This window comes from Cervus canadensis, chromosome 1 (assembly GCF_019320065.1).
Source record: "Cervus canadensis isolate Bull #8, Minnesota chromosome 1, ASM1932006v1, whole genome shotgun sequence".
NCBI classification, from domain to species: domain Eukaryota; kingdom Metazoa; phylum Chordata; class Mammalia; order Artiodactyla; family Cervidae; genus Cervus; species Cervus canadensis.
This window is the reverse complement of record NC_057386.1, coordinates 14681658-14703257: the sequence shown is the minus strand read 5'-3', so window position 1 is coordinate 14703257 and position 21600 is coordinate 14681658. Positions and strand designations below refer to the sequence as shown.

Here is a 21600-nt window from a genome sequence, read left to right as displayed (position 1 = left end):
TTTTTGTAGGAAGTCAAGATAGAAGTTCTCAGTGGAGAAAAATATAACTTCACTTAATTTCTCAAGTTATTTTAAGGAAAATCTTTAAGAAAGCATATAGAACTCTGGTCAGGGGATATTTGGGACACTTTGTGTGCATGTGTGTGGCATGTATACGCACAAGCATGCTTTTCAATATCTGTTTCTTGCTCTTTGCCTTTCTCCCTTGTTGATAACTGCCCTGCCCTTTTTCCTTTGCTATGAGCATTTGGAGGGCAAAGAACACTGTGAGCGTAAGATCCTCCTGCTTTACCAGTCACCAGAAGACCTTGCATGCGTCCTCGGTCTCTTCAGTTGTGTCCAACTCTCTGCGACCCCGTGGACTGTAGCCCTCCAGGCTCCTCTGTCCACGGGATTCTCCAGGCAAGAATACTGGAGTGGGTTGCCATTTCCTTCTCCAGGGGATCTTCCTGACCCAGAGATCGAACCCACATCTATTTCGGCTCCTGCATTGCAGGCGGGTTCTTTCCTGCTGAGCCACTGGGGAAGCCCCCAGAGGACCTTAAGTGCCTTCAAACGTTTTTGTCCTGGAAGTTGTCTGCTGCTGGCATCTTTCAGCCCTCTCTGAAACTAGCTCTGGAGCTCTAGAGATCTGTGGCTCCGCTTTCCCTTAAAAAGATACATTCAGAAGCCTGCAAGTTGGTCAGAGGTGGAAACATTGTGCAAAGGGTGGTCTGCAGAGCCAGGGCCTGCTGCTGCTAGGTAAATTCTAGGGCTGTTCCAGGCCGGGAGGGAGGAAGGTTTTCTGAGCTCTGTCCCCAGCTGTTTGTTTTAGGACCTGCCAGTAGCAGGGAAGTTAAATTGTCACTTCATTGTTGCTGCTTTTCACACTTCTGACCGGACTGGATTTTGGAGGGATTGCCAAACTCAGAGCAGCCAGAGTTTTCAGAAGTAGATACTAAATCAAAGACTTGATTGTGTTGGAGCCTAATTACGCAGTTACGCTCTCCTGAATTCCTGTTCACTAAGTGGTATGTAGTTACAGTGAGCGGACTTACACTGAGAAAGTGTGTGTGTTTAGTTTCAGAGATGCTGCCAGATCGAAACCACAAATATTTAAGGTGGTCAGGCAGGAATGGCCTTTTGAAGCCCTGAGCAGCAGTGTTGGTATCAAGGTTTTGAGAACTGCATGCTCTTTTTATGGAGCTGTTTTCTGGAGCCGTGGTGTTTCGCTGTTCGTGTACTGTGTGTGGAATTGAGGACTTTATAAAGGCTGTGCAGCAGAGCCATGTTCAAGCTGCTCTGCCAGACAGCTCTGGTTTCATGTATGTCGTATCTTAAAGATTTGGTTGAAAATGTTTCTGTGGGCTTTCTTTACTTTTTACAGGACTAGGAATAGGATCTATTTAAATGATGTAGGCTCTTATAGACTTAGAATTTACAGAAAAGAGGAAAGAAGTAGTGACTTTTCCCCCCTGGTGGGCTGACTTTCCCTTTGGTTTGGATGGGTGGGCATCAGACTCTGAACTTTCCTCCCTCTTAGCCTCAGGAGGGCAGAAGAGGACTGTAGACTAAGATCTCCCTCCTTGGAAATTATATTGTTGAATGTATTAGTTCATATCCACCAGGAAATCCATCCATATTATAATCCTTGTATTCCCTCCCCATCTCAAATCAACCATCCCAAGCATTAATCAGGTGCTGTCTTTAAAAAAGAGAGAGAAAGTGAAGTGCTACCTAGATATGAGTTATCTAGATATGGGTGTTTGATGGATTCTTTTGAGAGAATACCTTTCTATTTATTCCTTATAGTAAATCATATCCCGTTCATCAGGACCTCGGCCACAGTTCTAAAGGGGCCTGCCTTTTGAACTGGTGGGGATGGTTGTGCTGGGTGTTAGACCCATCTTTGAAGTACTAGCCTGAAAATGCCAGTTCTTTAAGGTGACGGTGGCAGCTTAGATCTTAACTAACCTGAGAGTCCTGGTTTCTTAACCTTGATCAGACTTTTGGGCTGCTTTTAAATGGTTTTGGAAGTTTTAAATGGTTCATCACCAGGCCAAATGCAGGAGAATTTATCTCTGAGCCTGATCTTTTTCTGACTGTGTTAAGGATATCTGAGTGATCTGGTATTTTATTCAGAAAGGCAGACCCCTTTTGAACCATTGCTGAAGTCCTGATGAAGGGGATATGTAATTAATTATGGAATTTAGTAATTCCTTATTTACAAAAGAATTAATAGAAAGGTATTCTCAAAAAAAAAAAAAAGAAAGGTATTCTCTCAAAAGAATCCATCAAGCACTCATATCTAGATAACCCATATCTAGGTAGCACTTAATTTTTTCTCTCTCTTTTTTTCAAAGATAGCACCTGATAAATGCTTGGGATGGTTGATTTGAGGGGGGATAATATAAGGATTACAATATGGATGGACTTCCTGGTGAATATAAATTAATATATTCAGCAATATAATTTTCAGAAATGAAGGTAGTGACAGATGAAGGAAAAGTTATAGAGAAATTATCTTCCTGAGATATTAGGCTTTGTATGAAGGATTATACTAATAGCCTATCAACGTTGTTCAGTAGAACTTCGGCTCTAATAGAAACGTTCTGCAGAAATCCCTTGGTAGCCGAGGAAATTGGTTCCAGGGCCCCCTGTGGATATCAGACTCCTCAGATGCGCAAATCTTTTAGATGAAATGGTGTAGTCTTTGCATATAACCTACGTACATCTTTGTGTATTTTAAATCATCTCTAGATTACTTATAAACCTAAGACAATGTAATTGCCATGTAAATAGTTGCCAGCATGGGGCATATTCAAGTTCTGCTTTTTTGGAACTTTCTGGAAATTTTTTTTTCCAGATATTTTTGATCTGCAGGTGTAGACCTGGGTATGAAGAGGGGTGACTTATAGCTTGTTCTCCAGTATACTAGTCACTAGCTACGTGTATCTAGTGAGTACTTGAATGTGCTGATGGGACTTAAAGAGCTGATTTTAAATTTAATCAATTTAAATTTAAATAGCCACATGTGGCTAGTGGCTACTGTATTGAACAGCTCTGTTCTAGATATAATGACTTTCATGGTGCCCACTGATTTCAGTCAGCCAGATTTCATGAAAATCCAATGGCTTACCTATCAAATTACCCATGACATTTTTCACAGAACTAGAACAAATAATCCTAAAATTCATTTGGAACCACAGAAGGCTAAATTGCCAAAGCAATCTGAGGAAAAAGCAAGTAGGAGGCATCACCCTCTCAGACTTCAGACGAATTTAAAAGATGCAGCCATCAGCAGTTTAAATTGTTGCTGTCAAATTTGTCTTCTTCCTTTTGGCTTCTGTATTTTATGTAATTTTATATAATGCTTATTAGGAAGACCTTCCCTATGCCAACATTTTTTTATTTCTACATTTTCTTATATACATGTACATATGTAGTATACATATGAGTTTCTTTTTTGTATTCTGTTTATCTCTTTGTTTATTTTTGCTTTAAATAAGTTTTAAAGTATTGGGTTGGACCCATATGATATGGTCACTTTTAAATGTCAAACATTGTTGACTATCCCCAGTAACCCTAATACATTAAAACTTTTTATTTAAAAAATGTCAAACACACACAAAAGTAGAGAATGTGAAACTGGGCCTCCAAGGATCTGTCATCCAGCTTCAGCATTATCAACATTTTGCCAACCTAGTTTCATCTATGCCCACTTGTAAATTTTGTTGTGATATGTAATGACAAGTTATTTTAAGACCTCTTTGAACATGTTCCTACTCTACCATGTGTTAATATTTATAGAAATTGTTCTTTGAACAGACTAGTGAGTCTCTCTGGAAAAGCATCAATATCAACACTACTTACAGGCACACATGTGTCACTGGTTAAGAAAACTGATCAGGCGTATAACCAACTCAAGGGGAATTCCTGTGACTCGGTGGTGGGAAATGTCAATTCTTAGGATAATCTAACCTACTCTAATCATTTCTTTAATCGCTTACTCCTCCTAACCCCACCCAATGGTCCTTATTTATGCATTGAGATTCCTGTGGCATCTCAAAAATGAACAGTTAGAAAAGACCTTTTCAAGTCCTGGATGTGAGTCATTTGGGAGTTAAGACCATGTTTTCAGGACTGCGGTTCCAGTCTCCAGGTTTTCTTCCTAATAGGAATATTTGGAACATAGTTTTTAAACCCAGGTGTCCTGCGGTGATACTGAACTGTCATTGACTGAAAGATCTGAGCTGAAGTGGTAGAACAATGATTGAGATTGAATACTGCCTGTGGGTACTATTGGAAAACCTGAGAGATGCTCAGAGAAAGGGTGAAAAGATAAAGGCAGATAAGAGAAAAAAAAAAATACAGAGAAAGGCAAGCTGTATGAAAAATAAAAAGAACTCTTGAAAAGAAAGGAAAATATCACTCAGGAGTTATACCTTCTAAACCCTGCATTTAAAATGTACAGTTAACCTTGCTTCTGTTCTGTCTCAGAATTATAGCATTCAGCCGGCCTGTGAGATACGAAGATGTGGAGCACAAGGTGACAGCAGTGTTTGGGCAGCCTCTGGATCTACATTACATGAACAACGAGGTGCGGAAGTCAGATGGCCTGGGGATGTGGGGCGCACCTTGCCTACCCACCTTCTCTCTGCTTAACTGAGGATCTCTTAGTTTGTTCTTCTAATGTCATCTGCAGGTTTTCATTTTCTGGAGCCTCTTTTCTTAATTCCAATAATTTTGGGATTTTTCTTTTTTACTGTGTGGAAGGTTGCACCGCCACTTCCATTCCCTCTGCTCATTCTAGGCCAGTAGCTCTAATAACTCCATGGTGGGGTCAGGTACGGGGATCAGGGTCAGCGCTTAGCGTTGCCTTACTATAGCAGAGGATTCAGCAGGGCTGGGGATGTGGGGAAAACTGGTGGGTAGGTCCTCTACTGACAGTCATAAATGTTGGATTCTTCTCAGAGTTTCGCTTCTGATTGTAGCTGGTGTCAAACATTAGCACCTACTCTAATCATTTCTTTAATTGCTTACTCCTCCTAACCCCACCCAATGGTCCTTATTTATACATACTTTGAACATCACCCAGGAAGGAATTCTTTTGAATGTCAGTTACATGGCTGCTTTCCCAGCTCCAAGGAAGGTACTAGAGGCTGTAGTCTGCTTGGGTTGGTGCTTTGCATTAGTCTGAAAGGCAATGTGTTTGTGCCCAGTAAAAAGCCTGCACTTTGAGGGGCTTACCTGGTGGTCTAGTGGTTAAGAATCCATCTGCCAATGCAGGGGACATGGGTTCGATCCTTGGTCTGTGAAGATCCCACATGCTGCGGAGCAACTAAGCCTGTGTGTCACAGCTACTGAGCATATAGTCTAGAGCCCAGAAGCTATAACTGCTGAGCCCATGTGCTGCAACTGTGGAAGCCTGCATACCTAGAGCCCATGCTCTACAACAAGAGAAGCCCTTGCAATGAGAAACCTGCCTGCTGCAACTAGAGAAAGCAATGAAGACCTGTCGCAGCCAAAAAATAAAATAAATTAAAATCTTAAAAAAAAAAAAGAATTAAGGATTGATTCATCCCTTACTTGAAAATAAAGGCTTTAAAAAAAAAAGCTTGCTCCTTGAGGGAACTAAGTTGAGGGGAATAGACAGGAAAGCTGGGCAACCTCATGGCTCTTTGAGAGGTCTTTCCTATGTAGTTTTATTTTAGTGGTTGAAAAGTTAAGAATTTCCTCCGAACTCTGGGGCTGAAATCCATGGGAGCTGAGATTCGTTGGCTAAAAACTTTCTGGCCTTTAAACAAAATGTACAGCCACAGTTGGGTATGCATGCTTGCTCAGTCACTTCAGTCATGTCCGACTCTTTGTGATCCCACAGACTGTAGCCCGCCAGGCTCCTCTGTCCATGGAATTCTCCAGGCAGGTTGCTGTGCCCTCCTGCAGGGAATCTTCCTGACTGAGGGGTCGAACGTGAGTCTTCTGCATTGCAGGCAAATTCTTTACCACTGAGCTCCCCAGTTGGGTATATGCTGCCATATAGCTAACAAGAATAAGACCATCTGATCTTTTGCTTTTGGGTAAATTTTAGAAATACAACAAATTTAGAAAATCACTAACACTATGGTTAATAAATAAAACAGATGTAAGCATTTCAAAGTATGTAAACTAACACATTTTAAATACAGGGTATGAGAACCCCCAAAATATAAGTGAAAAATCCATAGAACAGTTCAAACATCCATGACTGTATGAGAAAACGAGGCTAAAATCACCCAGCCAGTCAGCATTCAAGAAGGTGTTCTTTAGTTAGGAAATATTTTTCTGGATGATTTAGTACTACTTATTTCTCTTTCCATTAATATTTCCATTAAGAATTCCGTATGTCCCAAAATCCATTTTCAAACTCTTTTGCCAAGGAAGTGACTGCCCAGAATGTTGGGCATTCCTTTATTCAAATGTTTATGCAGATATTGATTCTAAACCAAATATATTTTTTAAGAGTCAGTGAAGACTAATGTATTTGAGCATTTATTTTTCATCACTTTTTTACTGTTGTTGTTGTTTCCATTTTTGTTTTTTGACCTCATTTCCCAGACCAGGGATTGAACCCAGGCCATGTCAGTGAAAGCCCAGAATCCTAACCACTAGGCTGCCAGGGAATTCCCATAATTGTTATTATATTAAATCATGCATGTTTTTCCATACTCTGCTAATGTCAGTGAGTAAGAGTTGACTAATTTATATCTTATTAATTTCAACTCTCTCAACCTGTTTTTCTTTGCTCTCTAAACCCTGCCTTGTCAGGACTTGTGAGCCACAAATGAAAAATCTTTGATTTTATTTATGTTTATATTTTTGTTAAAATAGCTTTTTTGAGATATAATTCACCTACCATATCACTTACCCTTTTATTTTTAAATTTATGTTTTTAAACTGTACAATTCAGTGATTTTTAGTATATTCAGAGTTGTGTTAACTGTCAGTACATGATTCCAGAACCTTTTTATCACCCCAAAGAGAAACCCTATACTCATTAGCAGTAACTTCCCATTTCCCCTCCACTTCCTAGCCCCGGGCAACTGCTTATTTACTTTGCATCTTTCTGGATTTGCCTATTTTGAACATTTTATGTATTAGGAATCACACAGTATGTTGCCTTTTGTATTTGGCTTCTTTCACTGAGCATGTATTCAAGGCTCATCTATATTGTAGCATGTATTGGACTTCATTCCTTTGTATGGCTGAATAATATTCCATGATATGGGTATATACATTTTGTGTATCCCTTCATTCACCTCTTGATGGACATGAGTTTTTCCACTTTTGGCTGTCATAAATAATGCTGCTATGAACATTTATGTACCAGTTTTATATGAGCAGCTGTTTTCAATCCTCTAAAATATACCTAAGAGTGGAATTGTGGGTCTTGTAGAAACTCTGTATCTAACTTTTTGAGGAATTGCCCAATTATCTCATATTGACTGGTACCACTTTACATTCTTACTAGCAATATATGAGGGTTGCAGTTTCTCCACATTCTCACCAGTACTTGTGATTCTTTTTTTTTTTTTTTTCTTTTTTAAAAAAATTATAGCCATCCTAGTACGTATGAAGTGATATTTTATTGTGGTTTTAATTTTCATTTCCCTAATGACTAATGATATTATCTTTTCATGTACTTATAGTCATTTATTTATTTTTCTTTGAACAAATATATATTCAAATCCTTTGCCCATTTAAAAAACTGGATTGCTTGTCCTCCTTTTGTTGAGTTGTAAGAGTTCTTCACATATTCTGGATACTAGATCCTTATCATACATTTGCAAAATTGTAGCTTTTTTTTTTTAAGTTAAAACATACTCCAGTAATTTCTTTATCTTCTTGTATCTCCACCCAACACTAGCCCTTATTTATCCTTACTTTATATATTAGTCAGAAATGAATTCTTTAATGTGATATGATCTGTAGAATTTCATCCCATTCCATGGGTGGTTTTGAGCTTTTATTTTATTTATTTTTTTTTTTGAGCTTTTATTTTAAATACTGTTTTTTACTATTTGTTATTTCCTGGCCTAGGATTTAGAGTTCTCATTTCCTTGTATTATAAATTGGGAACTGCAGAAATTAATTGGATTTTTGCTTTGTGTTTGCCACAGATGTGTAAGATCTGACATTATTTAGGTCTTAAGGCATAGCATACTTCTGCATCTTTTAATACTAAGTACTCATAATATTACAGAAAACTAAGATCATGGCATCCGGTCCCATCACTTCATGGCAAATAGATGGGGAAACAGTGAAAACAGTGGCTGACTTTATTTTTGGGGGCTCCAAAATCACTGCAGATGGTGATTGCAGCCATGAAATTAAAAGATGCTTACTCCTAGGAAGGAAAGTTGTGACCAACCTAGACAGCATATTAAAAAGCAGAGACATTACTTTGTCAACAAGGTTCGTCTAGTCAAGGCTATGGTTTTTCCAGTAGTCATGTATGGATGTGAGAGTTGGACTGTAAAGAAAGCTGAGCACAGAAGAATTGATGCTTTTGAACTGTGGTGTTGGAGAAGACTCTTGAGAGTCCCTTGGACTGCAAAGAGATCCATCCAGTCCATCCTAAAGGAGATCAGTCCTGGGTGTTCATTGGAAGGATTGATGTTGAAGCTGAAACTCCAGTATTTTGGCCACTTGATGTGAAGAGCTGACTCATTGGAAAAGACCCTGATGCTGGGAAAGATTGAGGGCAGGAGGAGAAGGGGACGATAGAGAATGAGATGGTTGGATGGCATCACCGACTCAATGGACATGGGTTTGGGTAGACTCCGGCAGTTGATGATGGATAGGAAGGCCTGGCATGCTGTGGTTCATGGGATTGCAAAGAGTCGGACAAGACTAAGCAACTGAACTGAACTCAGTATCTTCTGCTTTTTAATAGTGAATAGTGAGTAAGATTTATCTATATCCTCGAGAATCTTCTCTTTAATACTTCAATGGAATGAAAACAGAGGAAGTCATTTTTGGTTCTAGTTATGGATTTTGTTTTTAACCTTTAAACATTAAGATATTAAACCCTTCTATGTGGTCTAAATTTGTGTTCTTACTTGAGTAATGTTTTCATCCTCAGCCCGCCCCCCTCCTCCTCCTCAGCCTTTTCTGCTTATTTTGTTAACGCCAGCACAGAGTAGGGTGGGACACGCTTCTACTGCTGGAGTTGGGAAGAAATATGGGGGCTAAAACTGTTTGGGACTTGATGCTTTGGAGTAGAGAGTATTTTGGGAGAGGAAGCTCTTCTCAGAAAATATCTTGAAATAAAGTACTAATGTGCTACAGCATGGATGAACTCAAAAATACTAAGCAAAGTGAAAGAAGTTGGATGCAAAAGACTATGAATTGAATCAAATATATATGAATTGTGTGATTTCATTTATATGAAATGTCCAGGAAATGCAAATCTCTAGAGACAGAAAGTAGATTAGTGGTTGCCTGGGGTGAGAGGTAGAAAAGAGGAGTGACTGTGAATGGGCACAAGAGATCTTTTTAAAGTGGTGAAAATGTTTTAAAATTGAATTGTGGTGATGGTTGCACAACTCTGTCATTTTCCTAAAAATTATTAAATTTTACACTTAAATGAAAAAAAAGAGAAAATATCTCTATGGCTTCAGTTAGGTCTTTGAGGACTCCAGAGTATGCATTGAGATTGTTTTTCTCCAAATTTATTTTTAGTTTTTGTTTGTTTTGCTTATTTTTGCAGACTAAAGACATATTTTATATGATTTCCTTTTTCTGTGTCATGTGTCACAGCTCTCCATCCTGCTGAAGAATCAAGATGATCTTGACAAAGCAATTGACATTTTGGATAGAAGCTCAAGCATGAAAAGTCTTAGAATATTGTTGCTGTCCCAGGACAGAAACCATGTAAGTAGCCCCTGCCCTGGACTGACAGCTAAAGACACCGCTTGGCTGTCCTTCAGGAGTTCACGTTCTTCCTTGACAGAGTTTTGCGTTCCACTGTCACCACTAAAGTGAGAACATAAGTGCAGTCCAGCCCACTGGGTCAGTGGCCAGCTAGCCTTCTGCATTTAATTTTACTGCACAGCCAGATCATCAGTGTTAAAGTTGCAGGTAAAGGTTACTTGGCTGGTGGTGTGGGAGGAAGGAAAACATTTTATGATAAAGGAGAGAATTCTTTTTCTCTGTAGTTAATGTGTGTTTTTTTTTTTTTTTTTTAAAAAAAAACTAGATTTGGACCCCAGCAAGGGAGATTTGCTTAGCGTGGGGGTGCTGATTAGCAAAGACTGTCAAGGATTTGAGAGTGTCATGCTTTGTGAACCCAACTCCTACAACTCCTCAGCAACTGTGACTTTCCCTTGGGACACGTAGAAAACACACTTTTCCCTTCTATTCGGTGGGAAAAAGGCCATAGACTAAAGGGCCTCTTGTAAGTTAGCATCTGCTGCCTTAGCAAATGGCAACAATCTTTGGGGCCTTCAGAACTGAGGGATTTTTCCTTACACAGTTTCCTTTCCTAAAGAATCCCCAAGGGCCTACATTTCACAGGAATGCTTGTAATCTGTATCTGTCTTTTATTTGATTCCTCTACCAGTTTTCTTCACATACATGTTCCTGAAGGTTTCTTTGGTGTTCTTTCCTTTCCATATGCTTGAAAACAGCCAACTGTGGACAGCTAACATTACTGCCTGAGAACCATGGATGCCCTATACCGGACAGAATTTAGAGGGAATGGTGCTTTAGTTTTAAAGAGACTTTAGAATGTCTGTTGATTAGGGAAAGACACAGAAGAATGTAGTTAGGAAGCCTTAGAATAAAGAAGATGTTTTCTAATAGTACAGAAGTGTCCTTGAGCATGAGGACTGGTCTTCTCTTTCCCAGTGTCTTTTTTTTCTGGATATGTTTTGGGAAGTATTCTGAAGTAAAATATAAACTTTATTACTTCATTTCTCTTTTCGAGTTACTTACCTTCTCCTTGTAGTCCTTTCTCATTGCCTGTCATGTGAGATTTAAATGTAGCCTATCACCCAGAATTTTTCACTAACTATCCTTCTTTCAGCTCCCCAGTCTCATCTTTCCAAGTTCTTCAGCATACTCCCCTTCTTCTACAGTTCTTTCTTCTTCCTTTTTGCCAGACCATGGTTGTCAGCCTTTTTTTTTGGTTCTAGCTTGGTTTACCTGCTACGGTTTGGTCAGTATTTTTGACTGAGGCCATATTGATTATTCCCCTTTCCTTTAGTCTTTGGATATAATTTGCACACTAGTTTACTGGTTCCTTAGTAATTGCCCCAAAGTTGTTGCGTATTTGTAAATTTTATCCCAAAAGATTGTAAGGTCCTTGAGAACTGGAGCTGTATCTTGTTGTTCTGGAACCCATCTTCCTAAGAGGGCAACAGTGACTACTTGAAATGTTAGCAAGAGTCAAGTAGAGACCATATTTAGCAAACCCCTTCTTTACAGAAGAAGCTGGAGTTGAAATTTAATGATGTGATGGTTTAACTGGGAGCCAGCAACCCTGATGGTGATCCCTCCACTCCCCTGATGAGAAGCTTCAGACAACTGGTTCTATACATTTGCCTCCGCATCCATCAAAGGGTGCTCTCAGCTGCAGGTGCTGCTACAGCACCCAGAGCTGTGTGAAAGATGACCATCTGATCTCTGACACTCATGGCATTACATTAAGTGTTGCATGAAATAAATGCCATATTGACGCCTCTCTTTCTAAGGATGTATATTTAAAAAATTATAAAGTCAGTGTAACTTATTGTAAAGTTAAAATAATAAAAAAGTATTGTCTTACATAATTCTAGCACCAAAACACATTGATTGATTTTTGATATGTTTCTCTTTGGCCATATGTATACACACTTTAAGTGTTGTCATGGTGTTTAGGCAGTTTTCTAATATAATTTTTCACTTATTGTCATGTACATTTTTCTGTTAATATACAGTCTTCATGATTATAATTTATAAGGATGCAGAAGTTCCTTGAGTGGACATACCATAATTTTATTCAGTAACCAGTTTTACTACTGTTAGAATGCTTAAGCTGCTCCTATTTTTTGGCATTTATAAAGATTTACATTTAAGACTAACAGTAGTACTGGTGGTGATGAAATCTTTCCTTGGGGACTTCCTCAACTAGACTTCAGGCTTCTTTGTAAACAGAGGTATCATGATCCAAAATTGCTATGTGTTTAGGTGTCCTACCTTTAGAAGAGTGCTTCTCTGTTTGTGATGAAGTCTCACTGTTGTTCTTCTAGTTTCCAATCTGTCATAGACCAGTTCTTCTTTAAAAACACAAAAACTGAAAAGTGGAAAAATTAACTAGAGACATACAAAACACAAGCCCCCAATTTTTGTTAGATTCAATAGGCATAAGTCACTATGCCAAATTATTACCAAAGTGTTTATTAGCAAGTTACTCTTCACATTTCAGTACTTAAATTGTAGAGGACTGGTTCACCACAGGTTGGAACCTGGCACCAGCCCTTAGATCACACTCTACATATACTTCTTCAGGACACCACATCACCCCAGTCTTCATCCTCTCCTGATGGTCACTGTCAGCCACTTTGTTCCTATAGTTTCCTTCAGTTTTAGCAGCCTATCACCTCATTAACCTTTTGTTACCATCTGAACCTTTACTTCCCTTCTTATTCTTGTTTTTAAATGTACTGTCTCTTCTCTATGGATTCCTTTTTTTATTGCTCTTTCTATGACAGATTTTAGCCTTTCCTCTGTCTTCATCCCTCAGCAAGGTGGATAGTCATACTCCTCCCATCACACCTGCCAAACCATGTCTTAGACTTCAGTATTGTTTTCACTTAAGAACACTTGGATTTTAGTAATCACAGAACTTCTCTTAGTCTGAGGAACCTTTCTCTAGCCTTGATTTTACTGCCATTTTAAGATACTTCACCACCTCCTTCAGTAGTTCTCATTGCCCTAGACCTCTGCCTTGGGCCATAAATTCAGCTGTTTGCTATTACAGACTGCTTTTCTAAGTGTGTGTTCATCTAACTCTTAATTTATCTTTCTAAAGCTCTTGACCTTCTTATAACTTTCCAGATTTTCCACCATCATAACGTAATCTCAAGCTCAACATTATCTTGTCACTTGTACATATGATAAAAACTAAATATCCAGGATAATCTAAATGATAATTCTTTTTATTTTTCTAAGAATAATGGGGCAAGTGCAGGAAGTTAGAACTAAACTTGGTGGGCAGAATATCTTTAGTCTGGCCCCTGTTTAAAAATCATTACACATTTGGGAATTCCCTGGCAGTCTTGTGGTTAGGACTCCATGCTTTCACTGATGAGAGTGGGGGTTCAGTCCCGGGTCAGAGAACCAAGATCCCACAAGCCAGTAGCACTGCTAACAGATAAATAAAAATTATTACATTTTATGTGTCTAAGGTACTTTCTTTTCTCATTTGATTTTTGTGACTTTGAGGGATCCTGGTTATTGCTAGTCTATACCTAGGGAAACTGAGGCCTAGGGTGATTTGCCCTGGGTGAAGCAGGTAATAGTGACAGAGCTGGGCTAGAGCCCAGATGTTCTGACTGTAGTCCGGTAACATACGAGACACCATCCAGGAAAAGGATCTTAGAATTATTATAAGATCCTTTATTATTAGGATTATTATAGTAGTCTTTGGAAATTATTGTAGTTCTGGAAAACCTCACCCAGGTTCTTCCACAGTTCGTTAGAAGCACAACAGGAACTGTAATGTTGCCTATGAGGAAAACCTGTGAGATGTGTCATTTTCTCCACCTTTTTCTTCCTTTCTCAACTTAGAAGGGAACTGAGCTAAGAAAGGTCCAAGACAAGACAAATTTTTATGAAGTTGGGATCAGTTTTATACGTGAATAGCCTAAAATGCCTGGAACTCTTTAGTCAGGAAAGGGAGCTGAAGCATACATACCTTTAGGCAAAGTCTGTGTAGCACTGAAGAGTGGGGACAATAAAAGCACAGATTTATTCACCTCATCTCAATTTGAATGAACCCCTGGAATATGAGGATTATCAGAGAACAAAAAAGAAATAAGAATTTGCATAAGACACATAAACATGTCATCCTTTCTTCAAGTTGTATAGCTTCAAAGCAGATTTTTTTCAGACTTTTAATAAATTCATGTGTGTTAAAAGCTGTGAATTTATTAAATAATCTGGATGCTTCCACAGTGATCATAACTATCATGGTCTTCCATGCAAATGTCTCTTGGTGCCACCATTGAAACAGAGGACCGCTGAGATCCAGAGAGCCACTTGTCAGCTCACGTTTCCATGAACCAAACTAAACCAAACACATGGATGCCCCTTTTTTTTCTCTCTGCATCATTGAGTTCAACTGCTCCTTTTGTCTGATACCACCAAATCTTTTATCAAGATAATTTGTGGGTCAACTTTTATAATCTTTTTTTTTTTGCTGATCTCCTAGTTTCCAGTGACTGCAGTCTTTGTGCACATGGTTCCGTGGTGATATTTCATGTTGTTTGTGTCGGCCACAGCACACTGCTACCCACAGAATCTTTCAGTGAGGTTTTCACAAAATGGTTGCATGCCTTCTATTTGCTGTCTCTAGAATGTTCTGCCATCTACACACTTTGCACCCATTGGGACTCCTTTCACTCTCTACAGGCACTTTTATTTTTTCCTAGTCCCACCTTCCTCCTTCTCTTTCCCACTTCTGGGTCTTGTTCGAGGTTCCTTGAGTCCTTGCATCAACCTCATTTTTGTTTACCATGTCATTCTCTTATCATTCTCTTGTCATTCTCAAAATCAGGGTTTTCTGAACTTGACCGAATATTACCAACACTTGGAGGAGATTTTAAAAATACCAGTCCTTGGGCCTTACCCCCAGAGAATCTGCTGTAGTTGGTCTGAGGTGTCAAAAACCCCACAGGCAGTTCTGCTGGGTAGATGGGGCTGAGAACCACTGCCTTAAACCAAATATGACTCACCTCCCAGGACCTCACTGCTCTGAATGTAGTTCATGTACCACCTCATCAACATCACCTGAAAGCTGGTTAGAAATGCAGATCCTCAGTCTCACCCCAGACCTCCTGAATCAGAATCTTGCATTTGAATAAGGTCCCAGGCGATTTGTGTGCCCGTAGCAATGTGAGAAGCCCTGCTCAGAAACCTTCACTGATTCCCTTCATCTGTTTTCCAACTTGGTGCCACAGTCAGCCTTTCCTCTTAGAAACCTATGCTTGTGCCGGCTATTGAACTTCATTTCCTGTCTCAGCTTTTAGATTTGAAAATTGAGAGATTAGAATTTATATTCTTCGGTAATTTCAGATTGTGTTGCCAAGATGTATGGAGTTCCCACTCTGCGTCAGGCCCTGTCCCAGCAGGTGTCCTTGAGGTGCTCAGCACAGCTCTTCTCTGTCTTGACTGCAGGGCTGTAGCCTTTGCGTGCCCCTCACTGACCTGCTTCCCCAGCGTGTGGCTTTGATTGTTTTTTCCTTTCTGACCCTTGGCGGAGAGCTATTGCACATCGGAGGCTTCAGCAAGAACACTCACTTCCCCTTGGTTCTGACTTCCCGTTAGAGCAGGACAGTGTGTCAGGACAGCCAGCATGTGATCAGGTCTGGCGCGGGGAGACCCAGAGGAGGCTGCTTGGCAGCTGGACCTCCCCCTGAGCGCGCGCGGGAAGCGTTTTTCCTGGAGGACAGGATAGAGTTTGTTTTGGTTGCACTTTTTTTTTTCCTTATGGGAGGTGTGTGTGAGAGAGAGAAAAAGAGAAACAAGTAGAAATTTTGACCCAAGTTATTTATAAATTCTGAGCTCCCACTCTCCATAGCACTCTACTTAATTATGAGCACAGCCTGACATCACTTGCTCCCCTTCAGGCATCAGTTGTAAACTTCCTCATGCAAGGCTCCCCTTTTTTGCTTTGTTTTCTCTCTAGGGCTCACCTTGTGGCCTAACTGAGTCAGTGCAAAGTGGGGTGGATGTAGCAAGGCTGCTGACCCTGTCCTGAAGTCCTTGACCTCGGGCAGCATGGTACCTGTGATAGCCTTTCTGAGATGAACACAGTCCAAAGATGGTTCACTCGTAAGCTCCAGGAACATGAAGTAGCCAAGCTCATTGTACCCTAATTTTCAGGGAGCAATGATGATGAGGGAGGAAGAAGCATATCACATTATTTTTAAAATGTTTTATCAACCAGAGGTTTTGATGCAGAGGTGGCCATCATTTTCCATGCTGAACCCCCACGCAACAGGTGATCTTGCTGCTGAGATAATCTGCTTTTCCTGCTATTCTGCCCAACCCTTCAGAGAGTTTTATGAGAGGATATGTACAGCTGTTTTCTCTTTGGCACATTACTACAGGAATGCCTGGTATTCCTGTGTGTCTGGGTCGTCACCTATTCCATTGGAGCACTGGGTATCGGTGCCCTCTATCAGTGAAGCTGTAAAATGAATTGAGCAGATAGCGATGGGCCACATCTGATTGAGGAGTGAGGTTTGAGGGAAAGCTGAGAAGCTCATGCACTGAAGGCATGAAGGTGGCTGAGAGCATGCTGCGTTCCAGGGAGGGGCGAGGGGACATTTCTCAGCCTGCCTCCTTAGTGAGCTCAGCCTTTTTCCTCTTATCTTGCAGACCAGTTCCTCTCCCCACTCCGGGGTGTCCAGGCAAGTGCGAATCAAAGCTTCCCAGTCTTCGGGAGATGTAAATACCATCTACCAGCCCCCTGAGTCCAGGAGCAGGCACCTCTCTGTCAGTGAGTATCTCCTCCCCTTTTTTCCTCTTACCTATCTGGCTATTTTTTTTTAATATTCTTTTAAAAAATAACTATTATTTAAAAAACAATCATCAAACATTATTGACTGCTACGCTGTTTGGAATAATTTTCCATGCCTTTCTTTGGGGAAGAGAGATAGTGATATGATTGGGATGGAGTCCTAACCCTTATGCTGTCATGCTGTGGTGGGGTAATCAGGTCCTTTTCAACAGCCCCGAAAAAGTGATCTCAAACATCTGCTTGAGGACCGTCAGTGGCAGTGGACCCTCACTTCTGACCATATTTTCCCCAAAAGACTGGGAACTTGTGGAGTTAGAAGTCAGGTCCAAGTTTGAGTTTTGATATCAAGCCTCTTGCTTGTGGTTCCTGAGGAGTTCTGATACTTCACGGAAGATGCAGACCAACAAAACTACTGGAGTGTCTAAGTTGTCTGGGAGGACAGGAGACTATTGACGTAGTATATACAATTGGCTCATTACTAAGAAAGATATGTAGCTGCTGCCAGGCCTTCCTGGGAAAGAAATCTAAATCAGATCTGTGCATTATACCAGGCAGTCCAGTTTTGCTTTGGATCCCTTTTTCCACATTTGAGGAAAAAGCTCTCTTTTTGAATTGTGCAATTTGTTTTAAGGGGGAAGTCTGGCCTTGTCAGCATCTGCATTGAGGTTGCTGCCCTGATGTTGCTGGAACCCCTGCTGCTGTCCATACAGGTTCTCTCTGGGCAGGTAGAATTGCATCAAACTGAACTGCTCTCTGGAGATCTGAAGCTGAGCTGGCGGCAGGGCGGGGTGGGGTGGGGGGCTGCATTCTGAGCATCAGTCCTGTCATGGAGCTTGTGTGGGAATGAGAAGCCTCCCCAGGGAGTAGCAGAAAGATTGTGCTGCTGAGGCACTGACTCTGCCTCACTGAGTAATTTCTGGAGCCCGAGCAAGCCCTGGTAGTAAGTGTTGCCAAGCTGGAAGTCCATATATGCATTTCATGTTTCCCTAGCCTTGTGGATGATTGGTGGGTATGTTTACAGTAAGCTGGTTGAGGGGAGAGCCAGCACCCCAGCAGGGAGACCTTATCCAGAGCATCTCTGGCCCTGGAATCCAGGTGTCCTGGAACCTGGGTATCTCTGCTAGTTTGGCCTCTGTTCTAGAGCCCTTGTAGAGACCAAGGGGCTGGAGCGGGGCAGCGCTGCTCCTTTGTGGAGGAAGCAGTGAGTACTGACGTTGCGCAGTGACCTGGCCTCCTGCTCCTAAGCAAGTGCCTGTGACGTGTGTGGAGATGGGGGCTACATGGTGGGCCATTGTCATAGGGACCCCATTTGGAATTTCCTTGTCTGAGAGTGCTGAGGAGTAAAATTTCTACAAATGAGTTCCTGTCTATATAAAGAATGGGCAACACAGCCTCCCAGCATGCACAGATTCTGGGTTCCTCCCTTCAGCCAGCACTATATCTCAGGCTCTAGGCTGGTGTGGGGGCTATAGTGGAGGCACCTGGAAGGCCGAGGGTGGTGTGGGGACACAGAGGAGGCAGAACCAGCTCCACCCAGGACTTTGCTTTCACAAAAGAGAGGGAACATCAGAGATGACAAATGAGGGGAAGATTTACTGAGTGTGAAATGTAGACAGATATTCTGGGCACAGAAAGGGGCATATGCCAGGCACGATCACCAAAGAAGATGGTGACTTCTGAGAACACCGGATGGTTCTGGATTATGAGAGAGACTCGTAAAGCGGGGATGTGGCAGAGGCTATGTCTGACGAGAATGACCTGGGATGTGCACCCAGTGTGAGCTGGAATTTTAGAGGTTATGGAGGATTTCCATAGGCCAGGATGACAGGAGAGGGCATTTCAGTGATCTGCTGGTGGAGAGCCCACATACCCTTCTGACTGGGCTGATGTATTTGAAGGAGAAATAGAGACGGCTGAGAAAGGATGTCTGCCATGACCAAGGAGCCTCAACTGCACATGGACTCGCTCTGTAGGCATTGGGCAAACGCTGGGAGTGGTGACCCCTGGTACCCATCTCTATTCTAACGCTTATCACATTATCTTATGGTATCTCTCTCCCTGTCAAACTGCATTTTTACTCATTTGTTCATTTAGGAAATAATTACCTGGAGTATCTGCTGTGTGCCAGAATCATGGAAATCAAAGCACAGTTCCTGTCCCTGCGGCCCTTATATACCTGTAGAAGGTCATATGTCACTTGTCGTGACGTGATTCATCTCTAATTATAGGCTCTGACCAAAAGGTGGTGTGAGCACGTATAACAGAAGGATGTGACCTGATTTCAGGGCCAGTGAAGCCTTAGGCTGTGACCTAGAGCATGAATGGGAGTTATTCAAATGGACAGGGAGGAGAGTTCCTGGCTTCCCTTGCTGAGGCCTCATGGAAAGGGGAGTGCCGTGTATTTCAGAAGCAGAGGGCTGGAGAGCTGAGAACAGGGCTGAGGAGGAGGGGCCGAGGCTGAGGATGGGGGGCAGAGCCCTGAGGACTGGCAGGTAGATTTCAGTCCTAAGTGAAGAGGAATGGGTGATGTATTCGGAGTTTTATTTTGAAAAGATTTCTCTAGCTACACAAGGGTTGAAGAGCCAATCCAAGAGGGGCAAGCGTGGCTCCAAGGGAAAGCCATATTAGCCTGTGTGGTGGTCCAGGTGAAAGAAGACAGAAACGTGGATTAGACTAGTGACGGTAGGTAAAGAGGAAGGACCAGGTGGGTTTGAGATGTTTAGAAGGTAAAGCCATTAGAACATGGGGGAGATGTTGGGGAGGTACCTGAGATCCATTTAGGATCTGCAAGGTCAGAACTATTTTCATGATAATACTAAGACATCGATCGGCTTTTCACTCATTCTCTCACAAATGGGGGAATTTTCCAGAGGTCACCTGCTTGGGGTAATGTCATTGCTCTGTGGCTAACGGAATGTGTGCTTGGGTATCAGTGTGTTTTAAACTTTTTGACCCTAATTTCTAATACAGTGAATATCAATTGGTTATAACCCCCATAAATAAAAGATCTTTGGTGTCCTCAATTTTAGAAGTGAAAAAGGGTTCTAAGATCAGAAGGGTTAAGAACCACTGTGGTATTGGATTGCATTTTCAGGTGTTGAGAGAGCAGGGTGGTAAGTTACTGGTTTATGGATCTGGCAATGCCTTTTACCAAGACAGAGATTAGAAGTGAGCCTGGTTTCGGGTGCTGAGAAGGGCATGAAATTTTAGGCAGGTTGAATTGGAGATAGATTTGAGTCAGCTAAGAGAAGACAGCAGATGAGCAGCTAACTCTGCAAATCTCTAGCTCAGAGGGGAGAAAACCAGTGGTAGAGGAGAAAAATGGATGCTGTCAAGTTGAAGTCTTGGGCCCAGATGAGAGTTTCTAAACAGACTCTAGAGTGAGAAGAGAAGAGGGCCTAGGACTGAGCCTTAGAGATCCAGACAGTGGCCAGTTAGAGGGGGATAAACCTGTGGAGGACACAGGAAAGGAGTGACCAGAGAAGCAGGAGGGAGAGGATGCCAGGGTGGGAAGGAGGCCCTCCTGGCGCCAGCCAGGTTGGAAAAGGACGGACTAAGAGGAAAAACTTGGCGTCTGCATCCACACGTCTGTTGCTTGCTCTGCTGGTATGGGGTAGGGCCTTCTGGAAGAGAAGGAAACAGAAAGAGAGGAGTTAAGGTTTAAGCGTGAGGGATAGGAGAAGTCCTAGCCATGCAAATGGGGTCAAATCAGAAGCCTTAGTGATGCAACCCCCACCAACAGGAGGGGCTCTTGGCCTTCCTTCCCCACCAACATTAACATACCTGTGCTATTGAGCGTAAGACTGAACATGCAGGTCATTCAGCTCCCACTGCAGCATTTTCAATAATGAGGAAGTGCAGCGAAGCCCAACCCAATTTGAGACAACTTTCTTTATTTGAGATTAGTCCTTATTTTGAGTTGAGATTCTGCCTTCTCTCACTTTACCCATTGGCTCTAGTAGTGCTCTCTTGAGCAGCACAGATAACATGTTTCATATGACAGTTTTTCAGATGCTTGAAACCAGCTATCATGTTCACCTTTGGTTTTTTCCCATCATAATATACATACCTTGAATTCCAGTTTTTTTTAATCCAGTTAGCTTAAAAAACAAACAAACAAACCACCCAAACCAAAAATAAAACCTACTAGATAGTATGTTAACCCAAAAGAGAGACCCCTGAGGAAGATCTCCAGACAAGGCAAATGGAATTTCCCTATGAGAATATCCCCTTCTTTGTGTCCTTGCCCCTGGAGATTCTACCCATCTTTGAAACTGAAAGCTTGAGCACTGTTTCTTCCATAATATGTCAGGCGATGCCCTCAAGTAAAGGACCCATCCCTGCCACATCTGACTCTAATTTTCCTAGCGTATCTTAAGTGCCTTTGTCTCTGTTCTCATTCCATCTTGCTCCTCTTCTTGCCACTGCAGCCTGCAGTGGGCAAGCCAGATTGCAACCCCTCAGGAATGGGTAGCTGATGAGTAGAGGCAATCAATTCTTTTTCAAAGGGTTGGGCCGTAAAAGAAAAAAAAGAGGTGGGCTAGTGGCTTAAGGGAGTGGCAGAAATAAGGTCAGGCTATTTTTAGGCTAGAGATCTGAGCTTGTTTATGAAGGGAGGCACAGAGACAGCTGAAGAAGAGATTGGAGGCGGTAAAGAGGGGACCCTAGGAAGGGGACCCTCCTGCTGGGAGTCAACGGGGGAGTTCAGACAGAGGGCTTATAGTGCCTGGATAAGGAGGAAGGCAGCCCTTGTCCTCAGAGAGGAGAGGTGGAAAAACAGGAGTGTTGAAGGGATGAGGTGCCTTCTAGTGACACCTGGACAGTGCGGACCTCCAGCCCTGGTACAGATCTGC

At 41.8% G+C, this 21600-nt stretch overlaps 1 protein-coding gene across 4 annotated transcripts in view; it reads left to right on the top strand.

Annotated features, from left to right (window-relative positions):
* Nucleotides 1–21600, top strand: part of MAP3K3 (mitogen-activated protein kinase kinase kinase 3) — a 59189-nt gene that overhangs the window by 19897 nt on the left and 17692 nt on the right. For all 4 annotated transcript variants that reach the window (XM_043464977.1, XM_043464993.1, XM_043464969.1 and 1 more), the window contains 3 exons: nucleotides 4480–4579; nucleotides 9781–9894; nucleotides 16606–16726. In XM_043464977.1, the coding sequence (XP_043320912.1) occupies nucleotides 4480–4579; nucleotides 9781–9894; nucleotides 16606–16726 (335 nt within the window). The remainder of the gene's footprint in view (nucleotides 1–4479; nucleotides 4580–9780; nucleotides 9895–16605; nucleotides 16727–21600) is intronic.